This window comes from Lutra lutra, chromosome 8 (genome assembly GCF_902655055.1).
Source record: "Lutra lutra chromosome 8, mLutLut1.2, whole genome shotgun sequence".
NCBI classification, from domain to species: Eukaryota; Metazoa; Chordata; class Mammalia; order Carnivora; family Mustelidae; genus Lutra; species Lutra lutra.
In genome coordinates, this window is record NC_062285.1 from 31587847 (window position 1) to 31607161 (window position 19315).

Below are 19315 nucleotides of genomic sequence, written 5' to 3' on the forward strand. Positions count from 1 at the left end.
GGGTCCTGGGATCGAGCCCCACATGGGGCTCTCTGCTCAGCAGGGACCCTGCTTCCCCCCTTTCTCTCTGTCTGCCTCTCTGACTACTTGTGATCTCTCTCTCTCTCTCTCTCTGTCAAATAAATAAATAAAATATTAAAAAAAAATACAAACTCATTATAAGCACTGCACTGACACTGAAATATCTGAACTCCAAAAGATCTGATGAGCATTTCTCAAAACATTCCCAAACTCATTGATTCTGATTAGCAATGAACCTAAACTTATTACCTATGTGAACTTTGAGTAGAAGTGCCTGACAGGACATATTGATAAACATACTGCTTTTTTTCTTCCAAATTATATATGTTAATTTATTTTTGAAAAGAATTTTCTGTTAGTTCATTTGTGAGTTTGCATTCCTATGTTCCCATTTTTTAAATAAGAAATAAAAGTTAAAAAAATTTTAAAGATGAAGTATGAAGGCATTTCCTTCATTTGTTTTTGAAAGAAAGGAATGTCTGTAGATGTATAAACAACAATGACAAAAAAAAAATGGTAGTCTTAATATATCTATGCAGATTATCTACATTTTTAATGGATCAGACTATCATTAGCTACAAAAAAAGTGAACATTTTTAAGTTAAATATATTTTAAAAACCTATACTTTCTAACCTAAAGAAAAAAAAAAAAAAAACAAGCCAACAAAAATCTTTGCCATTAATATTTTTGTAACAAGTCAGAGCTGCATTTATTAAAAAAAAAAAAAAACTGGAGAATGTGACTTTAAATCTATTTCATTCTATGATCAAATTAATGCCTCCATTCTGTATACTGGTAAACTTCCAAGTAAAAACAGAAATCTTTTTCATTAGACTTACAAAAATCTGTCAGTAGTACCAATATGCAAAATCCAAATGATTATTAAATTTGCTAATGACAAGAAATAATCTATTATATAAAGCCACTACTACTTTATCTAACAATTTTTATAAGAAAAATACCATAAGGAATTACTCTTTTATTTTTTAATTACAATTTTAATCCTTCACTCATGAGGCTGTCCCAAACAGCCATTCAGCTTTGCTTTCCCTCTTGCCAGAAAAAAACAGATGTTCCTGCTGTGATCAGGGATTTTCCTTATCATCTAAATGTACTGCCATATCATCAGGTGTCAAAAAGCCACCCAGGCTGAGAAATGCATATTAATTTTCTGCTCCTGGTAGCAGTACCCTAGTTATGCAGTAAATCTCTTTCAGGATAGGGAAAGTAACTGTCCTCTCTCCCCCATCACTCTTCCCCAAGCCAATTACAATTCAATAAAAAGAAACCACACAGAACCCACCCAGTGCCTTGGGATAGGAGCTTATTCCTTTCATACTAAGCTGAAACTCCAAAGCTTTATCTCTCAGAAACAGCTACATAGCTGATGGTCAGATTCCTTGGCAAGCCTACATCCTTATGTTGCAGAAATATAGGAATATTTCATGAACGTTACAGAAGTACCAGATATTTCTATGTTAGTTTAATAAACCCAACTACAGCTCTACCTTTTTTCAATGCAAAAATTCCAAACACCTTTTTAAAAACCATTAGGAATTGTGTCATTTTGACATACTGAACGTTCAGTGCATATAAATTTAACTTTTGTACCCTCTATAGAAGCATCCTATGGTTTCAAATATTCCCGTGCAGTTTTCAGATTTTAAGTTTACAATTATTTTTCAACTCAGCAATCCTAGTCAAAGAGAACTCAATTTTCTGTGTTATCATTTCCCTAAGAAATGATACACAGACACCAAAGAAACTATTTTCAGGATGTCTAACCTGAAATTATAAGACTGACATGAAATTAGTAATGATGGCTTAGAATTTTTTTTTTTAATTACATAAAGCTTGCTAAAATTACCAGTAATCACATTGTTGGGTCAATGTAACAGACCCATTCCGGTCTCTATACCCAGAGTTTACCTTGTGTGCTTCCTGATGGCTATATCAGAGCATGACCTTGGAAGCAAGGCCAAGGCTAACGCGTAGCAGAAGAAAACAACCATAAAATGGTCTGTAAATAGGATTTTTATCAATGTATTTTTCTGACCTTCAAATCGTCCTCTAGTTAATAAATGAGAAAGAAAAAAAAGAGAGAGAGAGACATGGGATTGGGAATAAACTCACACAAAAAAATTACATATTCAATAACCAACCTGTAAATGAAGGCAGAAGGTTTGGCCATCCCTGTCCATTTAAACCAACTACATGCCTATTAATATACTTTTTTAAATAAAGAAACAGAGGGTTTTATTCCAAACACAGTATTATCACCACTTATCCTAGACACATGGCTGTATAATGAACTTTATTTGATATCCATGGTGACCAATATCCTACATGAAATGCGCTCTGTGTTATTGATCTGAGGTCAAGGAAATTCATCCCCATATTAGCTAAGCCCATACTCTATAATTCCTGCATATATAAGTTAAGTGTAAATACTGGTAGGTGGGTAGATAGATAGATATCTCCTACTCTCCTTTTGGATAATTGCTTTCTTCCACATTCTTATTCATTAATGAAAGGGCTAAAGAGGTAAAAGAAGGAGTCCGTATCTACAAATCTGTTCTTACTCCTGAACAGAACTATGACAAGACAAAGAGGAAATTCAAACATCCATACATTTCTGTCAAAATTCTATTAGTAGGCTACATATCATTAGTGATAGTCTACTAAGGTGTGGTACAATTTGTGATGAGACATTGATTATACTGATATTGTAACTTTTTAAAAATTAAAAAATGAAAAAATCAAAATGCAGAGATTTTTGAATGTCCAAACATTAGAGTACCTCTGTAGCTCAAATTTCATTAACACATAATTTATTTTTACAACTCTATTTTTCCATTCTAAACTAAGTTAAATTTTGAAGAATTAGCAGCAAAACTTGAAAATGACTTATCCAAGCAGATTTTATTTTTATTAATGTACAAAATCAAAACTCCTATAATGTACATCAAATTTTACAAGTTTTTTTCCCTTTGAAATATTAAAGGTACATAGTTCTTAAAATTCATTCTGACCTGAAAAATCTGTCTTTGCCAGTCTTTACAACATGTGTTCAGTAGCTTCTAGATCACGGAATTCCATTTAGATCAGTGGGACACTCAAGAATGCTGAATATGGGGGCACCTGGGTGGCTCAGTGGTTTAAGCCTCTGCCTTCGGCTCAGGTCATGATCTCAGGGTTCTGGGATCGAGTCCCGTATTGGGCTCTCTGCTCGGCAGGGGGCCTGCTTCCTTCTCTCTCTCTCTGCCTGCCTCTCTGCCTACTTGTGATCTCTGTCTGTCAAATAAATAAATTCTTAAAAAAAAAAAAAAAGAATGCTGAATATGCCAGGGGAAAAAATTCTTGTTTGGAACGCTACAGAAAGTACACATTTGAAAATTATGATTAGTTTACAAGTAAGTTTCCTGTCACGGAGCAAATCCTTCTGGTTGTTATGCTGACAAAACCAGAAGTATAACATTTTAGTTTTACTCACAACTTGCAACTGACCAGTAACTCAGTAACTGCTGTAACATCAAATAAGAAAAATAACCCCCAGAGCACAGACCTGCATTGGGTATCAACATTAAGGGATCCGATATGAAAACCAGTCGGCCAAATATCTCACAGAGATTCAGGCCAACTTACAAAGGCCGTGACATTTCCAGAGGTGACCATGAGGGCACAAATTTCTCTGAAGCCACCAGAACTGGTCATGGAGCAGACAAGGATATCTAAGAGGAAAGAGATCAGCAAAACTCAGCCTCATTCAGGCTATTTATTTGAACCTATTTCTTCCGTTGTTTTTAATCCATCTCAACAGTTCAGAATACCATGAAAAACTTTAGATACAGATTTTTAAATCTGGAAGGAGAAAAGTGAGAGAATATCCAGCTTAACCTCTTACCATTTAAAAAAAAGAAACACAGGTTAAGAGAAGTTGCAACGAACGTTCTGTGGAGATGAGGGTGAGTAACCAGTTCCCAGGGTTGTATCTACCCATTTCAATGCCCAGTGTCTGAGTAATGAATTCTAACCCTCATGAGACCTAACCAGGAACCATGGTTTACCTGTTAACGGTGGTAATTTCTGAGATCCACCCATTCCCACAAAATGACCCCCTCCCAACAGAAAAGTATCCCTTGAGTTCTTGTACATAAACTAGGGCAAAGCCAATATATAATCTTGTATCACAAATTATATTTACATGAGGGATGGTTGGCTCCCTGATAAACACGGCCTAGTCTCAGGAATAATTAGGAGTAAAATGTTTGCTTTAAAATGGTTTTAAATTGGGGCACCTGGGTGGCTCAATCCCTATATGACCAACTCTTGGTTTCAGCTCAGGTTGTGATCCCACAGATCTCAAGACAGAGCCCCACGTCGGGCTCCACACTCCGCAGGGAGTCGGTCTGAGGATTCTCTCCCTCTCCACCCCTGCCCCTACATGCTCAGGCGTGCACATGTGTGCACGTACACATTCCCTCCTTCTCTCTCTCTCTCAAATAAATCTTTTTTTTTTTTTAAATTTAAATGGTTTTAAAACAATCTCTTTCCAGGTATAACTGGGATTATCTCCTTTATCCTTTGAAAATATCAGTAAGAGTATAAGGAGAATGTAGCCTGGAAGGATAGTTCAGTATTTTTCAAATTACAAAAACATTATCCCCATCTGGATTCTGAGGAACTAAGGAAAATAACTACAAGGGAAGCAGTGATAATAGGCGTTCCCATTTTATTTCTTGCACAGTACTTCATAAAAACCAACATGACTGGGGCACCTTGGCGGCCCAGTCAGTTAAGCGCCAAACTCTTAATCTCAACTCATGATCTCAGGATTGTGGGACAGAGCCCCATTCAGCTCTGCCCTGGGTGTGAAACCTGCTTAGGATTCATATTCTCTCCCTCTCTCTCTCTCAAAAACAAAAAAAAAACAAAACAAAAACGTCACCCAAATGCCATATGGCCATAGGCATTCCACAATCACAAGTATAAAGAATGGAGAAAAGAGACCACCATTTTTTACCGTTCTTTTTTTTTTTTTAAGATTTTTTTTTTTTTAATTTGACAGAGAGAGACACAGTGAGAGAGAGAACACAAGCAGGGGGAGTGGGAGAGGGAGAAGCAGGCCTCCTGCCGAGCAGGGAGCCCCATACGGGCTCGATCCCAGGATCCTGGGATCCTGGGATCATGACCCAAGTTGAAGATGGAGCCACCCAGGCGTCCCTACCCTGCTCTTTCAACAAAGGCAAGTGTATAAGAACAAAATAAAATATAAATATTTCAGGTCAGGTTACATTTTGAAGAGCCTGGCTCATTTTCCAAAACTACAATAAAAATGAAGAGCAACATTTGACTAATGCTGCTTGACTCTGAAAAACAAATTTAAATCTAAAACAATTTTAAAACATTTTAGAAAGTGCTACATATTTCTTATTTTGACAGCAAGAAATACCTATCCACATTTCGTTTTCTTTCAAAAACATGTACCTCTAAACGTTTGTATCACCAAACTAAAATTATAAATAACAATAGCATTTTGCATCAGGAGCAATTTGTACAACACCAAGAGAAGAAGGGAACAGATGCCAGGGAATGAAAGGGAGAAAGTAAAATACTTAGAGTAGCTGCCTAATCCCAAAATATCTACAATCTTACACATTATCAAATGTGCAACATGAATTTTTTATATTTACCTAAATGTTCTTCATGTTAATTTAAAAGCAATATATATATTCAAAGAAATCACTAAAACTTGAAAAATCAAGATACTTGCACCATATGTAACTAGCCTGCCAATGTAAATATTAGCACTCCCTTCTTATATTTTTCGGTGCACAATCATAACTTCAATGAACTGAGTAGATTAACAAAACAACTGAGTAATTTCTGTGCAAATCCCTAGGTACAGTCAACGATTTGACTTTCTTAACGTTTTCCCCTTACTTGTGAAATTGCCTCCTCAGGTAAATCATCTCCACAGATTTTTGAAAACAAAGAAAAAATATTTTTACTTACCAAAATCCCATCCTATTTATGCTCCTCATACATCATAATGACTTTTCTGGAGAATTCCATCTCCACACAAAAAGCATTTACCATAAAGAAATTGATAGCTCAAACTTCTAAAGAATTAAGTCCTTCTCTCCTACCTATCAGCAGAAAAATCATGTTCTCTAAGCTGGATATTAATTTTCAAGGAATCTATTTTTCTCCCTGAATGATAACTGAAAAATCATAACTTTAGAAAACATGATTCCAGAAAATTTGGAGTACTTCTTGTTGAAACCCTCTTCTGTCTCCCCCTCAAAACCTTAACAATTTGAATAAAGGGACAACAAAACAGCTGTTGCAGCAGGATGACTCGACAAAAATTAAAGACACAAGTGGGAGTACCCAGCCATGAGAATGCAGCGGGTGTCAGACTGGTAATTATTTCTCAAATTCAGTCCTGTCACAGGGAAGGCTACCAACCATCAATCAGTAGTAATAAAATTAGTTGAAAAGCTTTCATTAGAACTCATTTCCATGGGCGCTTGGGTGGTTCAGTGGGTTAAGCCTCTGCCTTTGGTTCAGGTCATGATCTCAAGGTCCTAGGATCAAGCCCTGAATCCCGTTCTCTGCTCAGTGGGGAGCCTGCTTCCCCCTCTCTCTCTGCCTGCCTCTCTGCCTACTTGTGATCTCTGTCTGTCAAGTAAATAAATAAAACCTTTTTTTTAAAAAAGAACTCATTTCCAAAGAGAAAAATACATCTCTGACAATGACCAGGTATGCTCAAGGGTTCACAGAGACCTGTGGCTGAGTCCTGGTTCCACACATACCAGGCACCTGTGCCTGAACTGCCATCTCTAATTCTCAGCCCAAAATGTGGGTGACACAATGTGCCTTGGAAAGCTGGGTTTTAAAGAACTTCTTGGGATGGAAAAAATTTAGATTTACTGAAAAGTTGTGAAAATAGTACAGAGTTCCTACCCACTCTTCACCCAACTTCCTCCAATGTTAACATCTTACATAACGTTGGTATAGTTGTCCAAACTAAGAAATCAACACTGATACAATACTATTAACTACACTAACAGATGTATTTGCAATCCATCTGTTCCCCCCAACCCCCACTAATGCCCTTGTTTCATGCCAGGATCCCAAATTGTATTAAATCCTCACATCCCCTTAATCTCCTCTGACCTGGGACAGTTTTTCAGTCTTTCCTAATTTTTTTTATGACCACAATATTCTTGAAGAATACTGGTGAGGTACCTCATAGAATGTCCCTCAGTTTTGGTTTGTCTTGAGATTCCTTACGATTAAACTGGAGTTATGAGTTCTGGGGAAAACTCCACTGAGGTGAAATGCCCATGCCATTGTACCATTTCAAGGGCTCGATATCACCATGACTTATCATTAGTGATATTAACCTTGGTCACTTGGTTAAGGTAAGTCTGTCACTTCTCCACTATAAAGTTAGTATTTTTCACATTCCCTCCTCTCTTCTTAGGAAACAAGTATTAAGTACAGCCAATCCTCAAGAAGAGGGGAATTAAGATCCCCACCTTCTGGAGGGGGACATATTACTTCTACTATTTAGAATTCTGTAAGAAAATTTGTCCCTTTTTTCCCCCATTCACTTTTTATTTAGTCATTTATTAGTATCAGTATAGTCTTATGGATATTTATTTTGGTCTTTGGATTATAGTCCAACTATATCTTTATTTACTCTGCTGTCACTAATGCACATAAAATATCAAGAAGGCGGCCAAATATATAAATCCTCAATAATAATAATATCAAACACAAGGATTAGAGAAAATAGACGAACACAAAGAATTCCTCAAAAAAGGGGCAGAAATGGAGATCAGTTAACATAATCACATTATTAGTACAGATATTCATGAAGCCAGCATACTTTTACTTAAGACTAAGATGTTAAGGTATAATATAGACTTGGTGAGGTTTTAACAAAATATGCCAGTTCTAATAATAAACACATGCTCATTATTCTTATATTCATGTATAACAGAAAGACTTAGAGGAGATAAAATAAAAAGGTTATTGTGAAATATTTTACAGTCTAAATTGTTCAACTAAATGAACACTGGCAGGGGCCCCTGGGTGGCTCAGTCTGTTAATAGTCCACTCTCAGATTTTGGCTCAGGTCATGATTTTAGGGTCGTGGGATCAGCTGGGAGTCAGGCTCTGCACTCAGCACAGGGATTCTCTCTTCCTCTCCCTCTGCACCTCCCTGCTCATGCAGGCATGCATGCCCACTCTCTAAATAAATAAGTAAATCTTTAAAAAATAAAAAAAAAATTTAATAATTGGGCAGTGTATAAAGTCTGTAAGCATGTTGGGATGTAGGAGGATACTTGTCAAAAGCAGAATCTGAAACTGCAAAATCGAGATTCACATCACAACTTTATCACTGAACAGTTGGTTTAACTATTAGGTGACCTATTTAAACTCTTGGCTTTACCTCTTCATCAATAAAATGGGAACACCAACCACACTTATACAGTAGAGGGGGATTAAATGAGATATAACATATAACACACCAAGCACATTCTCTGACAAGAAGTACTCACGACAACGTGGCTATGATTATGTGAAAATAACAAAAACCTCAAAAATGGATACAGTTTAGGGATGAGATCGATGGAAACCACTTCTACCCCCACACTGTAAAAATGCACTTCTCTAAAGGCAGATGGGAACACAAGGGCACCTGGAATCCATGCAAATTAAAACCAAGTTTGCCAGAGCAGCTAGAATGCAAGTGGCAGAGGGCTCTGGCCCTGAGCGGTCCCATCTTCTACTTTTCCTGTTAACAGCAGGCCCTGAAGTGACTACGTCTAACTTTCTGACTTGAAGGAACTAGGCTTATAAGCTAAAGTATCAAAGATTAAAAACAAAAACCAAGATAAAGAGATGAAATAAGGCCAAAATATTTTTAAGTGTATAAAAGCCATGCAAATGTTTGTTCAATAGAATTGAATCAATGTCATTTCCCAGTTCTCTCCCCCCAAGTCAAGAAAAACAGGTGTAACACATTCATTTCCCTCTCTATTCTATGTAACGTTGAGGGTACTCAATAAAGATTTTCACATTACTTTGGTTTATGTTTCTGGAATGGCTTGTGAACTCTAAAAATACCACATCCAGGCTCAAAAATTTTCTCAATAGCACCTTAGGATTTTATAACTTTGAACACAAATTATAATATTCAAAGCAAGTGAAGATAGATTATATCCCTACCTGTGACACAGAAATAGATGAGACCAGGTTATTAACAAGTCTTACTAGGTGAGCTTGGCAGTTGAAGCCGCCTATTGTAGAAATGATTATAACCATCACTTACTAAAAGCACACAACTGTACTGCAATCAAATGAAGATCTTTTAATATGCAAAACAGAAGGGTGAAATTTATAGTTTCAGAGGCCTTTAACGGGAAATACAAATGTTGCAGTAGAACGGTCTAACATTTAAGTCTCAGTTGGATCTCCCTTGAAGCTAATGCCCCAGAAAATTAAATACAGCTATAGGTCTCTTGCAGAGGAAACATGTGGTTTTAGGGGATGATCTCAGCTCATCCTGTGAGATTTTTGGATGATTACTGTAACTAGCTAACATCTACGATTGGCTCACAAATGACAAAAGACAGACAACGTTTTTCAATAACCACCTGGTCAAACGTACTAGCTTAAAAATGAAATAGCATACTCAAATGTACCAATATGACTGGCCTTATGCATTAGAAAACATAAAGGAGGGGCGCTTGGGTGGCTCAGTGGGTTAAAGCCTCTGCCTTTGGCTCAGGTCATGATCCCAGGGTCCTGGGATGAAGCCCCGCATCGGGCTCTTTGCTTGGCAAGGAGCCTGCTTCCCCCTCTTTTTCTGCCTGCCTCTCTGCCTACTTGTGATCTCCATCTGTCAAATAAATAAATAAAATATTTAAAAAAAAAAAGCATAAAGGAGAAGCAGAGACTCCGAACCCAAATGGTTGAGAAGGGGGATGAGGCAGCAAATAAACAGGTAAACACAGACTACAACTCTGTAAAAAATGAATGAATGAATGAATGAATGAGCAAGCAAGCAGCTATTTTAGAGTATCATGAAGTAGGAGCCAATGTTAACTAATACACTGTCAGCACAGAAACTGCCAAAGTTTTCTAACTCTGAATAAAACAAGGAGTGGGCACTTTCTGGAAGTCCCTTGTGTCTGAATTAACATTGGTGGCTTCACACATGATAATGGGAACACGGTGCCTTGACCCGATGTGTTGAAATGCACGTTCAACTAAGATTGGGGGTGGAGGACAATATGCCAAGGAACAATAGACAGGTATACTATTTGTATCAGAGCTTCTATTTAGAAAAGATACGTCCTATTCTAGTTTGGCACTGACCGGATAGGACCCTACATCGCAAGAGGTTGTTAGAATACTTTTATTTAAAACTCAAAAAAAATTTTCATTTTAATGGACTTTTGATTTAAAATGATAAATTTGAGCAATCTAAGTATGAGAAGTGAAATATCACAAAACCAAATGCGGTAAATGTTCCAGATTCTATTCTGCTAATGATAGGAAAATTAGCCTAAAAGAAGACATCTCAAAATAGCCATAATACTCTTATTTACCCTCTCTTAACAGGCAAACAAACACACTTCCTTTTCAGCTGGACTCAAAAAAAAGACTGTGCCCTGAAGTCAGTAAAGCAGCTTTAAGTAAACACACAAATCTCCTGAAATAGGTAAATGAATCCATCGCTACAAGTGTATTTCATCTTTTTAAAGTTCACAGGTGATTCTGATGCAGAGCCAAGTGGGAGCCATTAAAGTCTATAGTGCGACAGTAAGTTCCAGAACTCAGGAACAGTACCACTTGCTTCTTTTTCTTTATCCTCCCCCTCATTGCACAGCTCACTCCATCTGGGCCTCCTCACAGTGCTTTATACAACATAAGTACTTCACACTTTATTAGTCATGAACGTATGAGAAACAATTATCAGTAGCTTTAAAAATATCCATTCCCTTGGTCAAATAAGTCTACTTCAGGAATCTGTTCTAAGAAAATAATAAGAGATGTCAATATAAATTAAATATTAGGATCTTTTCTGAAGGGTACTTCTAAAGGTTACTTATTAGAGCAAAAAAAAAAAAAAATTGGCCAAGTATAAATGTCAAGCAACAGGAAAGTCACCAAATAAAATAATAAACACCAACTACAAAAAAAAAATCAGTACATAAAAGAACATTATGCAAGCTATCTATATTTATGACATGGGAAAATGCTCTCAATATAAGACAAAATTAGAAAAAAAAAGTTAAGAAATTAAACCATATTCATTGGATGATTCCCCACTGGTAATAGGGACAGCCACCAACTATACAGAGCTCTGCTCCAGAGTCCCAAGTTAATACACCAAACTGTCAATAACACTTATCTACACCATTCCAAATTACTTACTTGCTTCTTTATACTTTTCATTACTTTATAAATGCAAAGAGCAAATAGTAGTAGTATAAGAAAAAGACTATGGGGAGAATCTTAAAATATACTACAGAAATGTTTCTGTAAGTATTTTTCTAAAGTTAGAAGAAATATCTCCTAACTCTTTTAATGAACAGAAAAAAAGATGACAAAGACAATTAAGACAGCAACTCTTCCAGGAGCTTGTGTATATGAGGAGTACTGGACAGATACCAAACATGTCAAGCAACTAAGAAAAAATAAATCCAGGGTGTCAGAAATATTCTAAGGTCTCTTAAGAACTTTAAAAATAAAAATTTACAAGACACTGATGCTAATATAAAATGTTGTCTTACGACTTTCTTCCCCTTACATCAAGATATTTTCTTTTTTTTTTTTTTTTAAGATTTCATTCATTTATTTGACAGAGATCACAAGTAAGCAGAGAGGCAGGCAGAGAGAGGGGGGAAGCAGTCTCCCTGCTTCGCACAGAGACCAATGTGGGGCTCGATCCCAGGACCCTGGGATCATGACCTGAGCCAAACACACAGGCTTTAACCCACTGAGCCACCCAGGCGCCCCTCAAGATATGTTCTTAATGCTACCTTTGTTTTCTTTTTTCTTTTTTTTTTTTTTAAATCAACCGCCTGCCCCCTTTTTTGGTCCTTTTCAGCTTCTGGGGTCTATCGGCATTCTTTGGTTTGTGGCTATTCACTCAAATCTCTGACTCCATCTTTTTTTTTTTCCTAAAGATTTTATTTATTTATTTATTTGACAGAGAGAGAGAGCACAAGCAGGCAGAGAGGCAGACAGAGGCAGAGAGAGAAGCAGGCTCCCCACTGAGCAAGAAGCCCAATGCGGGGCTTGATCCCAGGACTCGGAGATCATGACCTGAGCCAAAGGCAGCGGCTCAACCCACTGAGCCACCCAGGCGCCCCGCTACCTTTGTTTTCATCTACCTTTGTAAATTTTCTTTGGTGGGGCAGGGAAGGGGGTTGGTGAAAGGGACAGATAACTTAGAAAAGCAACAGCTCTTAGTCTTTGGGGGAAAGGAATAATGGCTTACAATGAGTACACAATGAAATAATGCACAGACTTTATCCTTGAAACTTCATGGCTGGCTGATTCTGATAAGTGCCTCATTACATTGTTCTTGATGGAATGAATCAAATGCTCTCCACATACTAGTTAGACTTTATTTGCAGGGACAATGACTTAGTAAGGATGACCAAAGAGGTAGCAAAATGATTTAAGTGTTCACACTGATTGAAATACTATTTCCTAAGATGAAATATTAAGCACGTGCAAAATCTCAAATGAAAATACATTTTCTAGCAATATACTTTCCATGCTAAGTGTGAGTAAAAAACGTTCTCTAAAAGAGTTGAAAAAGGCAGTCAGCCACAAAATGCTGGGCAACAGGAGTGAGTCAATGTTCCAAGGAACTTTTTTAAAAAGCCAGGACTCTCTTCTATTCTACATGTCACTTTTAAATTAAAGAATGAAGCACTGTTAAGAAATCCAGAAGCCCATAGAACCCTTGGTCTCTCCAAGCTCTCACCTGGTTTTGTTGCACCAACATCTGTCTACGTTGCCCTCTAATTTAATAGTGTAATAACTACATGAACTGGGAAGACTCCACCTCCCACCTCGGTTTTCAGCCACAGGAGCGAGTTCAACCCGGTAGCACTCTAACACTCCTGAATGGAACTGCCTCGTTCAGAAATAAGAGATTTCAACTGACTGGTGACATCATTCCAAAACTGTGTGTTTTGCTCATCAACTTAGAAAAATAGAGATCACTTAACTATGTTGATGAGTTATAGAAAAATGTCAACTTATTTTATCTATTAGAGATCAATGCATCGCAAGACTGTGAATCCTTAACTCCTCTATTTCCATGCATTTATATAGAAAACCTAAACCACTACATATTCATAAAAATGTATAGCATCTTGAGATCACCCAGCATAGGCAAGCTCTCATGCCTCAAGAGAAGGAAATCAAGTTAATACTGATCAGCCATGTATACTTTCCCCCAAGCACCCGTTCTGAATACTGAAAATACAAGACATTGTTTTATAAATGAACATAAGATGGATATACACATACAAAAAAGAGAATCTCTCAGATTTTAATACAAACAGCTTAAAATTTTGACAGCAAGCTTAGGAAATGGGTACTTGAAAAGTAAAGCCAAAGATATTTCGAAGGACAAATTCATTATGTATTATCCTTTATGTGCGTTGTATGTGAACATGATTTCATCTAAAGATGTATATGGAATTTGAGGTCTTTCCAGTGAGAAAGTGTGGGCCTTTGGCTATATTAAATACTGTTTCACACAGTAAAAAGCTTACTGAATGGATAACCATTTTTAAAAACAAAACTACATTCAAATTTGTCTCACAACACTTACACTCATAATGTGAAAAAAAATGAAAATAGTATAAATAAAGGTCCAACAATAAGAGAATGATAAATTATATTCTACAATGAGATATTCTGCATCCATTAAAAATATTTTTCAGGGGGGCGCCTGGGTGGCTCAGTCAGTTAAGCGTCTGAGTCTTGATTTTGGTTCAGATCATGATCTCAAGGTTGTGAGACCGAGCCCCAAGTTGGGCTCCACACTGGGCATAGAGCCTATTTAAATTCCTTCTCTCCCTCTGCCCCCTGCCCCACTAAACATATATATTTTCCAATAAAATTCACACCAGGAGAAATCCCTGATAGGAAACAAAGTAGAAATGATAAAGATGCCCAGTATGCTGACACAGTAGGACTCCAACTCCGTGTGGTACATGTGTGTGTATGTGAGTACGTGTATGTGCCACAGGTGCTTACTCCGTATTATCTTAATACTAGGTGTTGCTGCATTTTATCATTATAAATAATTTAACTTTGTATTGCACGAGTTTCCCAAAATTTTTACAATGATAGATATATGTTATTTTTTTTAGGATTTTTATTTATTTATTTGAAAGAGAGAGAGAGAGAAAAGAGTACAAACAGGGGGAGCAGTGGGCAGAGGGAGAAGGAGAAGCAGACTCCCCGCCAAGTGGGGAGCCCAATGTGGGACTCAACCTCAGGACCCTGAGATCATCATCAATCCTAGGACCTGAGCTGAAGGCAGCCCCCCAACCGACTGAGCCACCCAGGAGCCGATATATGTTATTTAGAACAAAAACTCAGTGAGGTGACTCACTGGCAGGGTGCCTTACAGTCCTCTGGTAGCTTGCCTCCCTCTGCTGCAGCTGGAAGGCTAAAGTCGACTTCCTAAACCTCCCCTGCAGGTAAGGATCCAGAGGCAAACCGCGTTCTGCACATCTGGACACAAGAGCCGGTTGTGGAAGATGGTGGTTGTGGCAGAGGGAAGAACTGTCCTGGGCTGCTGATGGAGAGAATGGAGGTTGCTGAGGCATTTCTGGGTTCAGTTCCCAGCTGCACAAGTGGCAAGCAGCAGGGTGAGCACACCCGGAGACAGGATGTTAGCCTTCGGTGGGCAGATGCAGGGGAAGGACCCAGGTCACTCCCTTCCCAGGCAGATGCGCAGGACTGCATGGTTCAGGAAGTCCTTGAAGAGGCCCTGCCTACGGCCCACTCTTCAAGCTCTTCCAATGATTTTCTGAGACTTCAATTCTAAGTATTAAGTTCGTTTGTTTGCTTATGTTTAAAATAGCCACGGTGGTTCTGCTTGTGCAACTGAAGCTGACTCACCTACCCAGGATGTTGAAGGAATTAGAAAGAAAATCCTGATTACCTCAATGACTTCTGACGCACTATCCTTAAACCACGTAAAAACCTTTCTAATAGTGCTTTTTTTAAACTGTCAACTTTACTTGTTTATACACTTCTAAATATTCATATAAATCAAATCTATTCTGAACACAAATTAAATGTCATGAGGCTTATTCATAAATTGGATACGGCTTCTTTGGATGGTTTACTTCATGGTCAAGCATGCTAAAATTCCAAGCTAGTCTCAATGAGAAGACACTCCAACTTGATTCCTCATCAAATATGTAATGAAGTATTTCAGAAAAGTGAAATCTTTCCTGGAAGATTCTTCCAGTTAAGGTACTCTAGGTGTTCTCTATATTTTTTTTTTTTCCAGAAATGAACTACTACAAATGAGTGTTTGTAGAAATGCAACAAGAAATTTTAAAACAGGTACTTTCCCATAAATGCAGAGGATAAATCAAGCAAACATCAAGCTATACTCACTTCCATATTAACATGTTATTAGTACAATTCAACATACACATGGTGCTCAATTACTGCTGCATTGAAAAAAATATTAACTCAATAGATGTTTACTGAGACTCTACAGATTCAGCAATGAAAATAACAAACACAGCTTAAAGCTCACTGAGTGAAAGGACAGAGATATAACAGAAAGGGATTATAAGGGCTCTGTAGGAATATAGGACAAAGAGCATTAAGAAACAAATTGAAAAAATAGAATAAAGTTTATTCTTTTAGACTAAATAAATTAGGTCATGGGCTGAACTGAATTGGCTCAAAGAAGAAAATGTTATTAAGACTAGACAGTACGGGCACCTGGGTAGCTCAGTGGGTTAAGCCGCTGCCTTCGGCTCAGGTCATGATCTCAGGGTCCTGGGATCGAGGCCCGCATCGGGCTCTCTGCTCAGCAGGGAGCCTGCTTCCCTCTCTCTCTCTCTCTGCCTGCCTCTCCGTCTACTTGTGATCTCTCTGTCAAATAAATAAATAAAATCTTTAAAAAAAAAAAAAAAGACTAGGCAGTACACTTCCTTTCTCTAGGAAGAAAAAATTATCAATAGAGTACTTAGACTATGGATTCTTTTTTTTTTTTTTTTTTTTTTTTTTTTTAAAGATTTTTTATTTATTTATTTGACAGAGAGAGATCACAAGCAGGCAGAGAGGCAGGCAGAGAGAGAGGAGGAAGCAGGTTCTCCGCTGAGCAGAGAGCCCGATGCGGGGCTCGATCCCAGGACCCTGAGATCATGACCTGAGCCGAAGGCAGCGGCTTAACCCGCTGAGCCACCCAGGCGCCCCTAGACTATGGATTCTATCTTTATCCTTAAAAGTCCATAATGCTATAATTTCTTTAATGTACCTCAGGAACCAATATGAATATCTGCTCACACATGTGAAAAACATCTTTGCAAGGACATGCAAAAGGCTAGTAAGGGGACTGCCCCCGAAGAGAAAGAGGGCGACTAGGAGACAAAGTAGGTGAGGGACTTTAAGTGTATATATTTCAAGTCAAAAAAGTCTTCATTGTTAATCATAAATACATTATCTATTAAAAATGAATAAATAAATAAATAATTAAATAAATACATAGCATGAATTTTACTATAAAATGCAAGGGCAGTATAAAATAGGAAGTCATCTAAACTTTGAGGGAAAAGCTGACACGCACACACACAAAGGGCCACAGAGAAGACGCGCTAGAAGCAAAGGACCCAGTCAGCAGCTGACATTCACCACTGACACGAAGAAGACACAAAACAGAAATGGTTACCTTCCTGTCACAGGTTTTAGGGCTACCAGCAGTGTTTTGCTTAAGGAAGCCAGCTGTTGTTGACCAGCGTGTGGGGTTTTTCCGTGAAGGCTCTTCAGAAGAAAAATTATTATCACTAATGGAAGTTGAAAGGCCAATTAAAGCTGGGTCACTGCTTCGTCGGACATGAAGAGGCATATCTATAAATACAAAAAAGCATTATATTTTTTAAAAAGTAACTCGTGTCTGAAAACTACATATTAGGATAAAGGCAGTGAAATCCAAAAATCAGAGTAACACTTAAGGTGACAGTGGGTCACCAGTCTATTATCCCAGTATTTTTAAATAAAATATCATAGAGGGGCACCTGGGTGGTGCAGTAGACAGCATTGGACTCAGGTTTGGTTTTGGCTCAGGTTGTGATCTCAGGGTTGTGAGATCGAGTCCCACTCCTCTGAGCGACGAGTCTGCTTGAGATTGTCTCTCCCTCTCTCCCTCTGCCCCTCGTGCTCACGCACGCACGCTCTCTAATAATACATATTGTACATATTCTAAAATGTAAATAATGATGTGAGCCATGGAACAAGTTCCGTCTAACTTTTAACCATACTGGGATTAAAAATACACAATCTAAACTTCCTGGCTCATCTAGTAAGGAATTCTGCTAAATAAGATAATTATTTTGTTCAAAGAAGTACTATCTGAAAACGCAGAGCACAATCACATTTCTTATCTTTAAGAGAATGGAAATCTTGAAAGTAATATGCTAATATGCAGGTAGTATCTGGCATATACTCACATATACGATTCATGAAAGACAGTATTTCAGCAACTGTATTCACATAAAAGAGGAATCTGTTTGCAACTGTTCTCACATAATCATTAACAAATTCAGGTGAATATTTGTATCAATAGCCCTGAGCATATCTGAACAGATACAATCATTGGTAAAGGAGAGAAGGAACAGAACTATAAAACCAGACCTAAGAATAAAAGCACATGAGTCTGTTAACACTGAAAATCAAAAACCCAAAACTCCACTCATCAACTAAGCAAAATCACTCAAAAACATAATAAATAGAAGACAAAAAATTTAGATTATGTTAGAGACAGCCTGTTTTTAAAAACTAGAATGTAAGGTATGTATTTCTTTAAAAATCTCTAACAGGGGTGCCTGGGTGGCTCAGTCAGTTAAGCATCAGACTTCTGGTTTTGGCTCAGGTCACGATTTCAGGGTCATGAGACTAACCCCCCATGGGGCTCTGCTCTGGGCGAGGAGCCTGCTTAAAATTCTCTCTCCCTCAGCCCCTCCCCCCAACTCTCTCCCTCTCTAATAAATAAATGAATAAATAGTCTCTAACAAAACAGCTTTCAGGGTGAAATAAATCCATCACTTACTCCATGAAAAACATTTTTTGAACACTGATGCACTAACAGTATGAACATACAGATCCTAGAGGACGCTCAACTGAAGACAGACTCTACACACTGAAGGTGATATTTAAACCACTGCTATTCCAATAGTCTGAAAGATGTTAAAGCAAATTAGAAATGATCAGAGGAAACAGAAGCATATAAATATAATATTGCTTTTAACATGTGCTTCTCCATCATAAGGATTTGACAGTAAGAAAGCCTGAGAAATACTACCAGAAAAAAAATATGCTGAACATTTAATATTGTTAGTAGTTATCTTAATTTCCTGGGAGAAACACACACATGAAAATTATACAGAAGAATCATTGCCAATTTTTAAGTGTAAGCAAAAAACTCACGGGGTGCCTGGTTACGATCTCAGGGTCCTGCGATTGAGCCCCCCCATCTAGGCGCTCTGCTCAGCAGGGAGCCTGCTTCCCCCTCTGTCTCTGCCTGCCTCTCTGCAGACCTGTGATCTCTCTCTCTGTCAAATAAATAAATTAAATCTTAAAAAAAAAAAAAAAAAAAAAAAAAACTCGTGATGGCCCTTACCACTTATACCTTGCACCCAAAAATAAAACACACCAAGAACTATATAGTCACTCTCAAAACAAGTTCACAAAAATATACATCTATATGTGTTAACACTTCAATGCTCTTGCTATAAAAGACTTCCCCCTAAAATAATTAAATTGTTCCCAGATTGATCAAATCAAAAATGTTAGCAGAAAACCCAAAAAAGGAGGGGGAAGAATAAAACAGTTCTGGCCAATTATAATACTGCTTCTTGGATATGAGTTCTGTTGCTTTCCAATTACTGGGCTGTTAATTATTTAGTGGTTAAGGAACTACGCACACTTCAGTTTCTGTGTATGTGTGTATGCATCTGCGTGTATGTGTGTGTGTGCGTGCACACATGTGTA

General features: G+C 37.7%; 1 protein-coding gene across 20 annotated transcripts in view; it reads right to left on the minus strand.

Annotated features, from left to right (window-relative positions):
• The window catches only part of PARD3 (par-3 family cell polarity regulator), a 651514-nt gene that overhangs the window by 335115 nt on the left and 297084 nt on the right, over window positions 1-19315 (minus strand). For all 20 annotated transcript variants that reach the window (XM_047740436.1, XM_047740438.1, XM_047740440.1 and 17 more), the window contains one exon: window positions 16998-17176. In XM_047740436.1, coding sequence (XP_047596392.1) covers window positions 16998-17176 — 179 coding nt within the window. The remainder of the gene's footprint in view (window positions 1-16997; window positions 17177-19315) is intronic.